At 37.6% G+C, this 13,986-nt stretch overlaps 1 protein-coding gene across 1 annotated transcript in view; it reads right to left on the bottom strand.

Annotated features, from left to right (window-relative positions):
- The window catches only part of TENM3 (teneurin transmembrane protein 3), a 660,303-nt gene that overhangs the window by 267,671 nt on the left and 378,646 nt on the right, over positions 1-13,986 (bottom strand). The window contains exon 4 of the mRNA XM_004389020.2: positions 6,588-6,825. Coding sequence (XP_004389077.1) covers positions 6,588-6,825 — 238 coding nt within the window. The remainder of the gene's footprint in view (positions 1-6,587; positions 6,826-13,986) is intronic.

Below are 13,986 nucleotides of genomic sequence, written 5' to 3'. Positions count from 1 at the left end.
AAAAAAAAGACCAGATTTACTGGCCTAAAGGAGACTGGAGAAACTCCGAGAGTATGGCCCCCAGACACCCTTTTAGCTCAGTGGTGAAGTCACTTCCGAGGTTCACCGTTCAGGCGAAGAGTGGACAGCCCCATAAAACAAAATGGGACTAATGAGACACAGAAGTCCAGGGACAAGGGCTAGAAGGCAGAAGGGGACAGGAAAGCTGGTGACAGGGAACCCAAGGTTGAGTAAGAATAATGTTGATGTGTTGTGAGGTTGTAAACCATTGTCATAGAGCAACATGTGTACTGTTTAATGGGAAACTATTTTGATCTGTAAACCTTCATCTAAAGTGAGAATAGCAGCACAACTGGAAGAGCGTAGTTGATGTCACTGAACTGTGCACGTAGAAATTTTTGAAATGGTTTCTCTTTGGCTATGCATATTTTCACCCCCCCCCCAAAAAAAAAGGTCGAGAAGGGAGAGGGTTGATATGTCATGGAGTTGTTAATCAATGTCATAAAACAATATGTGTACTACTGTTTAATGAGAAATTATTTGTTCTGTAAACCTTCACCTGAAGTACAATTTAAAAAAAAAAAAAAAATTAACAGACTTAGGGTCCCTACCTGCAAAAATTCACCTACTACTTGTTGAATGACAGGAATAGTGAGAAAATCAAGAGATTTTATCCTGGCAAAACTAATCATGGTTTAACTTTATGTTTTGCCTGTCTAGCACATAAAGAGAAAGCAGACATAAATATTCCAGTTAAGATAAATATTTATTCTTTAGAAAGAAGAGAGCTACTTGGTGAAAATGATTTTTGTTCAAATGTTAACCTATTACACTATGCAATTTTTATTATTACTTAGTCATGTTTTTAAAAAAATTTATGTAGCCCCTCATGTGCCAAGTGCTTACGTACATTATTTCATTTAATAGCCACAACACCATTTTCAGTAAGTATTACTATTGCATTGGAAATTGAGCCTCGGATTTAAATAATTTATAGATGATTACATATATAGGTGAAGTAGTGGATCTAGGATTAAAAGCTAGATCTCTCTGGCTCTGGTGTGCTGTTTTCACGATGCTAAACTGTGTTTTGTATCCCTACTGGGTCTATCAGGTTTTATTTAGGAATATGAATCAAAACCGAGTCCTTTATTTTAGAGAAACTACCTGCCCACTACTTACTTTCTCATTTTAATTATTAGCATGATGTCTGCTAAACAGCCAAATTGAGGCAATAGCATTATAACTTGTTACTAATAATCTCACATTTAAAAAATCACGCTTTTGCTTTCACTATTAGTAACTATCAGGCCTGTATTTCAGTGTAAGAGAAAGGTTTGGAAACCCAAATTATAATGATGCTGGAGATATATGAACTTTCATTCCTTGAGTAAATTTAGAACCAAATTTTATCTTTGTTTCATATTTTACATGGAATATAAATTTACCTTTACCTGTAATGTTTCACACTAAAAAAATTAACTGAACATTTTGGATAAAATTTTATCGATATACTATCTTCAATATATGCTCCCTCTTGCTCTCTTGATGTTGTGTGAAGAAAATAAAGACAAATATTTTACTATATAGGAGTTACATATTTTAGGGGGCCAACAGAAGCTTCTTCTGTGAAGGAGCTGACAAAGGGTTAAATATGTGTTACCAGTTGGCAATAGAAACCAAAAATGCACAAGTCAGGAGTCACACCTGTACTCAGTCAAGGGCAGCTTTTCCACACCTCTCATTTGATCTCTATCTTATACTGACTTACCTTCAGTATCAGACAATATGGGCATAAAAGCAAGTTTACTCTTGGGAATAAAAAGAGTAAAAAATAAAAAGAGGCATCCTCTTTGCCCAGGACAGCCTCTGTTTATGCCTATAGTCCCAGTGTAATTGTTAATATCGTCCCCTTTCACTCTCAAAAGTGTCCTGATTTTGATGATAAATTGTATGGTCACCAACTGATTCGACCCTTCATTAGTATTATTTATTTTTTATTATTTATTTATTTATTTTGGAGCCCCTGGGTGGTGCAAACGATTAACGTGCTCTGTTTCTAACTGAAAGGTTGGTGACTCCAGTCTGCCCAGAGACACCTTGGAAGAAAGGCTTGGCCATCTACTTCTGAAAAATCAGCCACTGAAAACCCTACAGAGCACAGTTCTACTGCGACACACACGGGGTTAGCATGAGTTGGAATCTACTCCACAGCAACTGGAAAAAGTATGTCATTTCAGATGAGCTTACTTTTTTTTTTTTTTTAAATATAAGTAGAGATGGTTAGACTCTCAAAGATTAATGAAAATTTCTTAGCCTAGGCCCAGGATAAATTTTGAAGTTTGTATTCAGTAACCATAGTTTCTTTATTTTTGCATCTCTTTTCCATATTCTGTAATATTCTCTTTACTTACAGGTGCCTTTGTGTCTCTCCCAACAAAACTCTCTTTAACAAAAGGATATGGCATCAGTCATAGCTATTTTGAGTCCCTGGGTGGTGCAAACAGTGAAGCACTCAACTACTAGCTGGAAGGTTGGTGGTTTGAACCCATCCAGAGGCACCTTGGGAGACAGGCATGGAGATCTGCTCCTGAAAGGTCACAGCCTTGAAAACCCTATGGTTATCACTAAGTAGGTGGAGGCATAATTTTTCAGCTGAGAAAGCCTCCCCCTGGTGCTACAAGGCCAGAACATGCAGGCTGCTGCCCAGGCTTCTCAGACACAAGGCTGACTAGACCAGGCGCCTGCATGATTGCCGGGCCTTTCCCTAGCACCATAGAATATCTTACTTTAGTAAACAATATTTCTGTTTAGGTATTCTATTTTTCAAAGATGTGGCAATTGATCTCAGATTAAAACAGTCTAGGGCATTTCAACATTTAAATTAAATATGCACTAATAAAGAGGTAATTTAATATGCAATTCATACATTAATAATTGGCAAAGCATCACTGAACTACGAGGTAAAAAGCTATGCGAACCTAACTAATGAACTATTAATGCTAAAGCAGGCTTCATAATAAAACAAGACTTTAATAAATCTTTTATTAAATGGCTACAAATGAACCATTTTGTTACTGTCTTATAGGTAACTACTAAGCTACTTAATTCACATATATAAATGAGGAACTTGCAGGCAATTAACTTTACAACTGTTAAAGCTCAGGGTTTTTCAGTGAGAGTTCCTGTATGACACCTTTAAGCGCTGCTGCTATACTGGGTCAGCACTAAGCTTTTCCTCAGCTGCTCTGTATTCCTTCAGTGGCTATTATTATGTGCCAAAGCAGCTGAGGTACAAAATAAACAAAGGACAAGCTGCACGCTATCAAATAAAAAGTATAAGAAACAATGAGTTCAAAGAAAAAGAATTTTAAGCAAAATTCTAAGTATTGGGTATTTTCTTTATATGAACACTGTTATTTATAGGAGAAGATGAGATAATAAGGATATGCTTATGAACTGCCAGTGCTTATTTGGATCTTAATGTGATTCTAAGAGATCTGAAACTCAGGGGAGATTACAGACTAGAACTACTCTATTTACGGACTAGAAATATACCGTACACAGTAATATTGATCGTCTCCCATAGCAGCAGCAAATGCTAAATTCATTAGAGAAAGGAAATAAATACTTTTATGGAAGCAAGAAACTGCCTGGTGAAAAAAAAAAATGCTATCTAATAAATCAAAACGAAAACTACAATGAAACATACGGGACAGGGTAGAAAATCTTTTATGCCTTCTCCTCCAATTCACATAAACTGTAAGTCTACAAATTATTATTGAGATTTTCATAGATTATTACATGTCACTTTGTAATCAATTATTATCAATATGTACTGAAAGGAAATAAAAGGTGAGCACATAGAGAAAAAGAAAGAGATTCTTATCTACAGACAACTGAATTTCATACTTTGTAGCCTTCATCTTTTAAATGACAGTTTCAGAAAAGTGGGTACTGGTATAAATTACAATAATTTCCAAAGATGGAACCATATACTAGATTTAAAAAAAAAATAGTTTAAAGGCAGACACAAGTCTGAATTAAGTTGTTAATACAGCTGAAACTGGGCCTGAGAATCATACTCAATAGGGAACCTTAATTAAAAAAGGAAAAATCAATGATAAATAAGGCTGGTTCTTCACCTCAAGAGTTCCAACCAAGTGAGACTATTAAAGAAACCACAGTGGTACTGCGTGGGTACAGCATGAGATTTTCACAGTGCTGCCTCGGCTGAGCACCTGCAAGCTGAAACACCATTTCTTTTGATTAGTAATACTCTAAGATGTGAACATTGGATAATGAGAAAATAACAACACTACATTACAAATTAAACATTTTTAGCAAGACATCCAATTTTACATTCATTCTTTATAGTATTAGTGAGATTAATATCAACTGGTAGATTTTCCTCCTATGTCAATTCATAAAACTATAAAATGTGATTCCATTGATGGTTGATTAATGGTATTGCTTTGAAATGGAAGAAAACCTCAGTAACTATTCACCTTGGGAATGATTTCCTGTACAGTCTGAATATGGAGAAATCTGCTACAATCTCACATATGGCTAGTATGGGTTGTTCTCTGACTTGTTACTTCTTTCCTTAGCCTATCCCCTCACCCCTTAGCCAGATTCTTTAATATAGTATGAGGAATAACAAGATCACATCCTATCTTGCTCCAAAATTACTCCAAATGTCTTCACTATTAATACTCTCCTATTAAGACTCAGTTTTTGAGGCTTTTGTGCCACACAAATCCATAAGATTAAACACGTTTCTGATGACTTGACTTGACATACTTCATAAATATCTGTCAAAACAATTATTGTCAACTACAATGCAATTATGCATACTCAACTTGATGACTCAACTGGAAAATTACTTTTTTCCTAATAAAATTTTTCCAAATGACAATAGTGAATCAGTGTTGATTAGTTGTTGAGTGTGTGCTAATTAATTACACTGGGTAAATTTAGCTCTGTGCTAATAACCCCAGGAAAAAAACTCTGCATACATGACTCCTTGTCTTAAATGAAAAGAAATCTGCCATTTGCTTATTTGTCCTGTACTTTTTCTTTTTAATTTCTTCCAGAAGAGTGTTCAATAATACAGAATAAACTATAAAACTCAACTACTCTTGGCTGATACTATAGGTAAAAAGGTAAGAGCTCTTTGGAGCCTTGTTCTTGGGTCAAGAGTAGAAGAAAAGACAACAAGATTTTCATTGCTGACAACTAACTGTGAGGTCCTCCTGCAGCTCATCCTCGGGGCAGAGCTGGTTTAGATCCTGCACCTAATGGCAAGAAAGAGCAATCTATTCATCGTGAGGCAGTTTCTTCATCCAGAAGCTAATCTGAATGCCGAAGTTAGCCAGGGGCTCTACAGGGCAGGGCATTTTGGGGGACATTCTCCCAAGGGGTCCAGTGTGCTCTATTTTCTGGTTTTTATGTGGTGATGATTCTTTTTCTCTGAGCCTGATGGAAGCTTGGGGCAGGGAAGAAATAAATAATAACAGCAATATTAGGAGAACCCTGCTGCAAAGTGGCCAAGAGGAGACCGACAAAGTAGGACACCACACTCTGCTTTTGAAATACATAATATAGAGGAGATTCTGACTTGTGAGTTTCTGTTTGAAGAAAGAAGGTGAAAATGTTTGTACCTGGAGATACTTAATAATAAAATGGCTTAGCTACAAAACAGCTTTTATAGATCTATATTTTTATATGAGCAGATCAACACTTGTGGGCCAACCTGTGCTAGAGGTCATAATTTAACAACAGCACTAAAACACCAATATGCTTACAGAGGAAGTACACTAAGCTGGTAAAGCCTCTGGAAGAGAAGGCCGAGACAGGTCTATGGACCATCACACAGAAACAGGGGCAAAACTGCTCTGTATAGTTTCAGATTACAGATTACTAGCTGTATGATTATAACCAGAAAATGGAAGCTTCAGGGATGGAGATTTCAGTTCATCACCAGGAAGACTTTCCTAATAGAACTATCTAAGACTGAATGCAGTGTCTCAGGAAATAGTGGAGGAAGGAACTTTAGAGGGAGGTCGCAAGCCCCCATATTGTAAGATACTCTAAAATATCCTTGGCAGAGTGTCATCCAACTTGTGCTAAAGTATTATACTTGGGAGTACCTATGATTTTATGACTCAATGGACAAAATGTAGTCTGTGAAAGTAGGGACGTCTAGAACCAAGCGGAGGCTAAACATGTTTACTGAGTCAAGCTATGTGGGTGAGAATCACATTTTACATCTCCACCCTTTTCTACACATGCCTGATAATTTGTAGATAAGAAAAAAACGGTAGTAAGGAAAAGCTGCACTGTAGTCACTTATTCTCATCTCTTGTAGGTTACAGAATGCATGAAAGAATGGAAAAGTTCATTGGCCCAGAAACTAGAAAACCACCAAAAACCTAGAAGTGAGAAAAGGGTTGGACTAGTTTACCTACATTTTAGCTGTTAAAAAATGTGGTTTGTTGATTGCTGTAGAACATGTATTCTCTGTGCAGGTAAATCACGTGGTCCTAACAAGTGAATGATCTGAGCACCTCACATAGGGGAGTTACCTGCTTTCCAGTGGTACATTACTGCCAAGGACCCAGCTGTCCTGCAGCTGGACGGACTCGGGTGTGGTTTGCAGCTCGGCGGGCAAAGCAGCCGGCGGGGCCGGACTCTGGTTCCTTCTATTGGTCAGGGAGTTTCTATTGAGAGAAGTGATGGATGGATGATGCTGTGCAGAGTGCTGCTTATGGGAAGGTGGCAGAGGCTGCAGGGTAGACTGGCCTTGGTTGTTTGCAGGTTGCTCTGGAGATTAAAAAAAAAAAAAGGAAACTCATTATTCATCTATAAGTGTGTACACACATATCGATACACACTACCAATTTCTTGGGGACCCACTACAGATAAATCAGAATTAGAAACTGCATATAAATCCATAGCCTAATAAATTTGCATATTATTCTATTAGCAGGTGTTCAGTGACATTCTCTAAGAGCAAGTTTACCCTTGATACGCAAATTTCTAACGAATATACAACAGATGGCAAAATTGTTTTTGGTTTTAATTTGTTTCAGATTTTTTTTTTCATCTGGTTTTATTAACACCTACAGAAAACAGCATCTGACAGCTCCCCTAATGTGCCTTTAGATTTCAGCTTTTTTAAACAAACCAACCCTGAAATTAAATGGGTGATTTCAGTAGAACACAAAGGTTTTCGAAATGCATATAATCCCTATAATTATTTAATGGAGTCTTTGTAAGCTTTATTTAACTGCGATAAATTATTACAAGCCAGTTGCTAAACAGCAGTAGACTGCTCTAGTTTAGCGCATCTCAAATAAGGCCGATCTGCACTATGATCTACTAATAGACGCTAAGTATTCTTTAGCAGAAGGTCACTGTGAAGCAGATGTTGTTTCATGGGTATTTAACAGACGGAATCACGTCTGATTACAACATCAGGAGACTCATATACATAATGACCGTTCCATCCATTGGAGCACACACAGGACAGAGTTCCCAGTTTCACGGTATGCAGTACAACCACGTTCTGGAGGAGGAGCCATAGGTGACGGGAGAGACGCATGCCACGACGTCAGTGGGACAAATATTTTGTTTTAAACCAAAACCAGAAAGGATCCAGCAACTTCAAAATAAAAACACGATGCTAGGTTGTAACTACCCCAAAATTCCCTAAAGCTAATAAGCCACGAGTTAAAATTCACAAATTAATGTAACATCTGAGAATTACTTTTTAATCTCATTACCTAGCTTTGGACATGGTGGAATTCACAAATACCGTATTTTGGCAAACAGACAGATGACTCCTTAACTTAATGCTAAATTTATTATGGTTCCACACACATAAGATGCCAATTTTTTACTAAATGCAGTTCACAGTGCAATATAATTTTGAAGTGATATATTAAATCATGCTATTAATATAAATGCACATATTAAAAGAGAACAGGAAACACAGGGACTGTATTTCACCTATGATGTGAACCCCAGCAGTGACTGTTAAACCAAATAACATAGTCTAACACTGTAATTCTGGTTGTATGAAATTAATATATGATATGTAATATATATCATCAAACCTCCTTACAGGGTATAGCAATGAAAATAACTCCTTCAATAGCATATAACATCAGTGATTACTGCATGTTTCTAACAATCCACATCATATAATTTAACACTAATAATTTCTCACTCTTAAAATGAGGGGCAGAGACAATACCTATATATACGAAAATAGAGCTGTTTCCTTGCACATCTTCTATTCGTGAAGATCCCCTTATAAGAAGTTGTAGAAATTCTGCTTGGTTCATTGCTTTGGTGTTCATGAAAAATTATGAGTGTCTAATCTCAGTTAAACTGAAATTAGCCTTTGAGGGAATGACAGGGTTAAAACAGTATACAGAGTTCTAACTGTGTTAGAGAAAAGAAACCAACATTTTAAAATTCATGAATGATTTATTATTCAGGTGTCATATAATTAATTAGCTTTGTATTCTCCAGCATGAGTGCACATGATCCGAATCTCTGAGACAGTATTTAAGGTACATTGCAACAAGCTGCCTATAGGACAACATAACAAGCTATAGTTATGAGGGTCTAGACTAGGTTGGTGTCAACGGAATGGAAACAAAGCAAGTAAAAAGAGAAAATTTTAAGGGAAAAGTGACAAGACTATGTCTGAAAAGTAGAGCTGGATCAGATAATTCCATGTTTTTGAGCATGGCTTCATGGAGGAATGCTATTACATTATACATACATTATTAATTATTAGATATTTTGCTATATAGAGAAAAGAGTAGCGTACTAGAAGTCAGAGTATCAAATTTAAGTCCTAGCTCCCAGGCATCATGATGGTAAGCCTCAGTTTTCTCATCTGTAATGTGGGAAATAATTTTGCTCCATCTAAGTCTCAGTGTTGTTCTAAGGATTCAATGAAATCTACCTATTCATTCATTTATTCATACACTTACTCATTCACCAAACAAACATTTATCAAGTCTCTATATTCCAGGGCCACCACCCATCTGTTAGTTTGTCACACTGTGGTAGCTTGCATGTCGTTATGATGCTGGAAGCTATGTCACCCATGGTGGAGAGGTTTCAGTGAAGACTAAGAAGAAAGGTCTGGAGATCTACTTCTGAAATAAGCCAATGAAAACCCTATGGATCACAACAGAATACTGTCTGATATACTGCAGGAAGGGAGCCCCCTAGATTGCAAGGCAATCAAAATACACAGTGGCTGCATCAGTGGACTCGAGCATACTAACAATCATGAAGACGGTGCAGCACCAGGAAACATTTTGCTCTGTTGTACATGAGGTCGTCTTAAGTCGGAGCCAACCTGACAGCAACTAACACAACAGCATGTTCCAGGGATGTGCTGAGTCAGTAACAGCTGGAAGCACTGTGTAAATAGTAAAGTATTATCGACATTAAGATTGTTATTTAAAATGAAATGATTTTAAGACACATTATCATTGCACATTTCAATATTTTGCATTCAGGATTCTTATTCTTAAAACAAATCAAAACATAATTAGTAGGAAAAAACTTCTACTTTAGGTTTAAATAATGCTGTTGTGGCTTTCCCTAGGTTCACTCATTTGTTTAGTAAGTATTTATTGAGAACACAGAGTGTATAAGACCCCATGCGCAAATCCCTGCGCTTTCCTGTGGTCTACCCTGCCTGGTTCAGCACAGTGTGTTCTATCTGCTCAGCTCTACTCTGATTCAACTACACAACCAGGAGGACATGTAGTACAGGCAGAAGAGGCCTACTGAGGAAATAAATCCAGATGATGAAAGCTAGGTTTAATTGAAACTTGGATGGAACAGGATGAATGCAGTCTGAGTATGTGCAATGGGGTGGCTGGCCAAAAATTTAAATTCTGCAGCAGACCACAAATAGAAGCAAAATCCAAGGATTCAGTTAGAGGTCAATGCCAGTGCTAGAGATTCAGGCTTACAAGACATTAAGAAGTAGTTGGAGTGTGTATTTATCTATACCAACTTATTCAAGATAGACTATATAAAGCATAACAAGGTAAAATAAAATGAAACTTAGCCAGAAAGGAAGGCAGAACAAAAGAAAATTGAAAGTGGAAAGATAGGAAAAACCTAGATTTAAGGCTAGCTGGATAAATGCCTGCTGCAGAGTCCTATACATTTTTAAAGGTGGGATACAAATCTCACTATAAATTATCTAGCTGCCAACACAAAGATGGAAACATGATCAGTTACATGATTTGGAGTGTTTTTAAGATTAAAAAGTTTTTGTTCAAGAAAAGCATAACAATTACTGGCACTGAGAATAGAGAGAAAATACTCTTGTAAATTCTCACATGAAGAACTAGATATCCAGGGAAATAGTTATGACCAAGATTCAAGATGGACACAAGAAAACAGAAAACAGGGTCTAGACTTGGAGACCAGAAAAGCACTTAAAAATCTAATACAGGTAGGCAGATCCGCACAGGAACAACCAGAACAGTAACTGCAGCCTTCTGCTACATTGATTCAAGGCTTCTAAAAGATTTGAGAAAAAGTTTTGGACATAATGACTTTCAGTTTTAGATGGGACAATCACACCTCAGAGGCTTAATGTTCCTGAATCATAGATCCTTTTAATCCTGGAAAACTCCAAATGGCTTCCTAGCACCTATACAACATAAAATGAATTCTAAAGGTGAGCACTGTATTTCTTCAAAGATAACCTTTCAAAATATTTTTCCAGCCTTTCTCCTCATGAATCCTCTTCATATATTCTTCGTTCTCATCAGACATGCTATACCCACTCTACACCCCACACCTTTCCATTTAACACATAGTTGCTTCTATATGGAAAGATACTTTCTTTCACCTTTCTATATCCAAATCATACTTACTTCAAACTCTAGGGAAGATGGCATTCCTTCTGTTTTCTTCAGATAGAAATACTGTATCTCTTCTCTGAGTCTTCCTAGAGAATTGTATCTGTTCCGTTTTTTCTTTTCACTTCCCACTGTATTACAGTTAATTTTGTAGGTCTCATGTCCTCTGCTAAGCTCTCTACAGGCAGGATCCACATCTAATCCATTTCTGAACACCTCAGAAGCATACTAGATGTTGCTGTTGTTGGGTGCTGTCAAGTCACTTCCAACTCATAGTGACACCATGCGCCAAGAGCAGAAGTGCCTCATAGGGTTTCCTAGGCTGTCATCTTTACAGAAGGAGACCTGATGGCACAGTGGTTAAGCACTCAGCTTGTAAAGATTACAGCCTTGGAAACCCTATAGGTCAGTTCTACTCAGCCCTACAGGGTCACTAGGAGTCGGAATCAACTTCACGGCAATAGGTGTGGTTTTTTAAAAAATCTTTACGGAAGCAGATTGCCAGGTCTTTCTCCCACAGAGCCACTGGGTGGATTCGAACCACCAACCTTTCAGTTAGCAGATAAGTACTTAACCATTGCGTCACCAGGGCTCCTTACGAGAATATGCAATAAATACTTGTTGAATGAATGACTATGAAGAATTCCACGAAGAGAGTACTGAAGTGGTAAAAACTGGAGCCTGCCCATATTGCTTTTAATTGTAAGGTAGTTTGCAAACATGTCTTACTTCTCCAACTAAATTCTTAGCTCCTAAAGAGTAGCAATTTAAATTTCTTTGAATTTCTCAGTACTCTCACTAAGCCTTGCACTTCAAAGACTCCTAAAAAAACGTGCTGACTGAAGCATAACATTTCATGCAAAAACAGCACCTCGAAGGAGGGGTCATCTTGCCCAGTCAGGTCACCATGTAACTCACCCTAGAGACTGGTTTTTAGGACTGTTTCTCTGAAACTGTAGCAAATGTTCTGATTTTTAAAATCTACCTTTTAAGATGTGCAAAGAATAGGAAGAGGATATAAAACACAAACATATAAGATATGAAAGAATATATAAAATATATATCATAGCTTACCAAGCCCAGTATGTTTTCTTTATATTTTAAAACTTATGACCAGAAATGCTCCAAATTAGATGCTTTGGAAAATGTGTGGGTTATTTTTACCAAATTCTCTTCCTTAAAATTTTTTTAATATAATTCTTTGCTCCATGTTCACTAAAAATTATGTATTTTATCCAACCAGTGCCTTTACTGAATTCACTCTTTCATTTCTGCCTATCTTTCTTTTGCAAGTTCCTACTGCTCATATAACCTGTATGAAGCCTAACAGTTGTGTGTTTTTATTTGATAAATCGAATAAAAATCACAGCATAGACTTAACAACTCACACTATATGAATAACAGACATTAGACAGAAAAGACTTTGGTCATTTTGCTCAGCCCTTTGACACCAAAGAATCCAGCTCTTCAACAGTGTCACTTAAGGCTGTCAGATCCCATGTTAAGCCTATTGTTGATGTTATTAACTGTTGTCAAATCAGCCCAACTCATGTTGACCCCATGTGCAATGGAACGAAATGATGTCTAGTCCTGCACCATCCTCAAAATCAGTTGCAGATGGGACTGTTGTGATCGACAGGGTTTTCATTGTCTGATTTTCAGAAGTTGACCACCAGGATTTTCTTCCTAGTCTGTTTTAGTCTGGAAGCTACACCGAAACCTGTTCAGCACAACAGCATGCAAACCTCTAGTGACAGACAGGTGGTGGCTGCACATGAGGTGCCCTGGCCGGGAATTAAACCCAGGTCTCCCTCACAGAAGGCAGGAATTCTACCACTGAACCACCAATGCCGCATATTAAACCTATCAGCATGAATTAATAACTTGGGTCACAGTATACGCTGAATAAGGCGTGTTGACTACTAGTCCATGGATATGCTAGGAGCCACAGAAGCTCCTTGATAATGGGGTAGATTCCAATTTATGCAACCTACAGATCTCCAGTTTCAATCAAATGCAAGGCATATGAACTGAGCTCTTTGGAATGATAAAGTAAGCTTAACTCTCTGCAAGAGGAAGAAGAGAAACTTTTAGAAAGTTTTCCTAGATAGCATCTCTGCTGCCACGATCAGTGCAGTGAAAGTTGCCATAGAGACAAATGACAATAAATACAGGATACTTTGCATCCTTTTTCTTGAATAAATTACTTAATCTCTCCAAACTTCATTCATTTTATAGGGATTATTTAAAGATGGAAAAGATTCAGCACCTGACATACAGTGAGTGGTGGATAAATGGTCATTGTTAGTAAAAGCAGGGAAAAAACAACTCCCTTCTGGGCAGAGTATCGCGAGGAAAAACAAAGTACCTGAAGAGCCTTGCCAGCAACTAATACCATCATCACGGGAAGTAATAACATGCAATCAATAGACCTGAAGAGGAAAAGTTTTCTTAAAAACTAGAATCAGAAATGTCACAGGAATCAAAAACAAATCATTTCCCAGTTCCCACAGAAGCAGGAATTTGATCTCAAGAGTCGTGAAGTTAGGCTGCGTCACTTCTCCCCGTCTAGTATGATCACACAGCCCCTGGGCAGTGCAGATGGTTAAGCCCTTGACTACTAGTCGAAAGGCTGGTGGTTCCACCTCGTCCAGAGGTGCCTCAGAAGACAGGCCTGGTGATCTGCTTTGGAAAGGTCACAGCCTTGAAAACCCTACTGAGCAGTTCTACTCTGCACACATGGGGTCACTATGAGCTGGAATTGACTCAAGAGCCACTAACAACGACAGTAAGACCACAGAATCGCATCAAGAAAAAAAAAAAGGAACACATGATTTTTTAACGTATCTGGGCTTATTTGCTGGTTTGATTTTTTTTTTTTTTTTTTTTTAAGTGAAAGCCACTACAGGCAGCTTCTAGGCTGCTATGTGCAATTCAGCTCTAGCTCCTTTGATGGTTTACAGCCCAGGGCCAAGCTCTTCAGGGAGCAGAGTGGAAATGGACTCTCAATAGAAACCTGGGAGAGAAAATTATGCCTGCTGGGAGATAAAAATATCTTTGTGTAAGTGTCATC

The sequence above is a fragment of the Trichechus manatus genome, unplaced genomic scaffold (assembly GCF_000243295.1).
Source record: "Trichechus manatus latirostris isolate Lorelei unplaced genomic scaffold, TriManLat1.0 scaffold00230, whole genome shotgun sequence".
NCBI classification, from domain to species: domain Eukaryota; kingdom Metazoa; phylum Chordata; class Mammalia; order Sirenia; family Trichechidae; genus Trichechus; species Trichechus manatus.
This window is presented reverse-complemented; position numbering and strand designations above follow the sequence as displayed.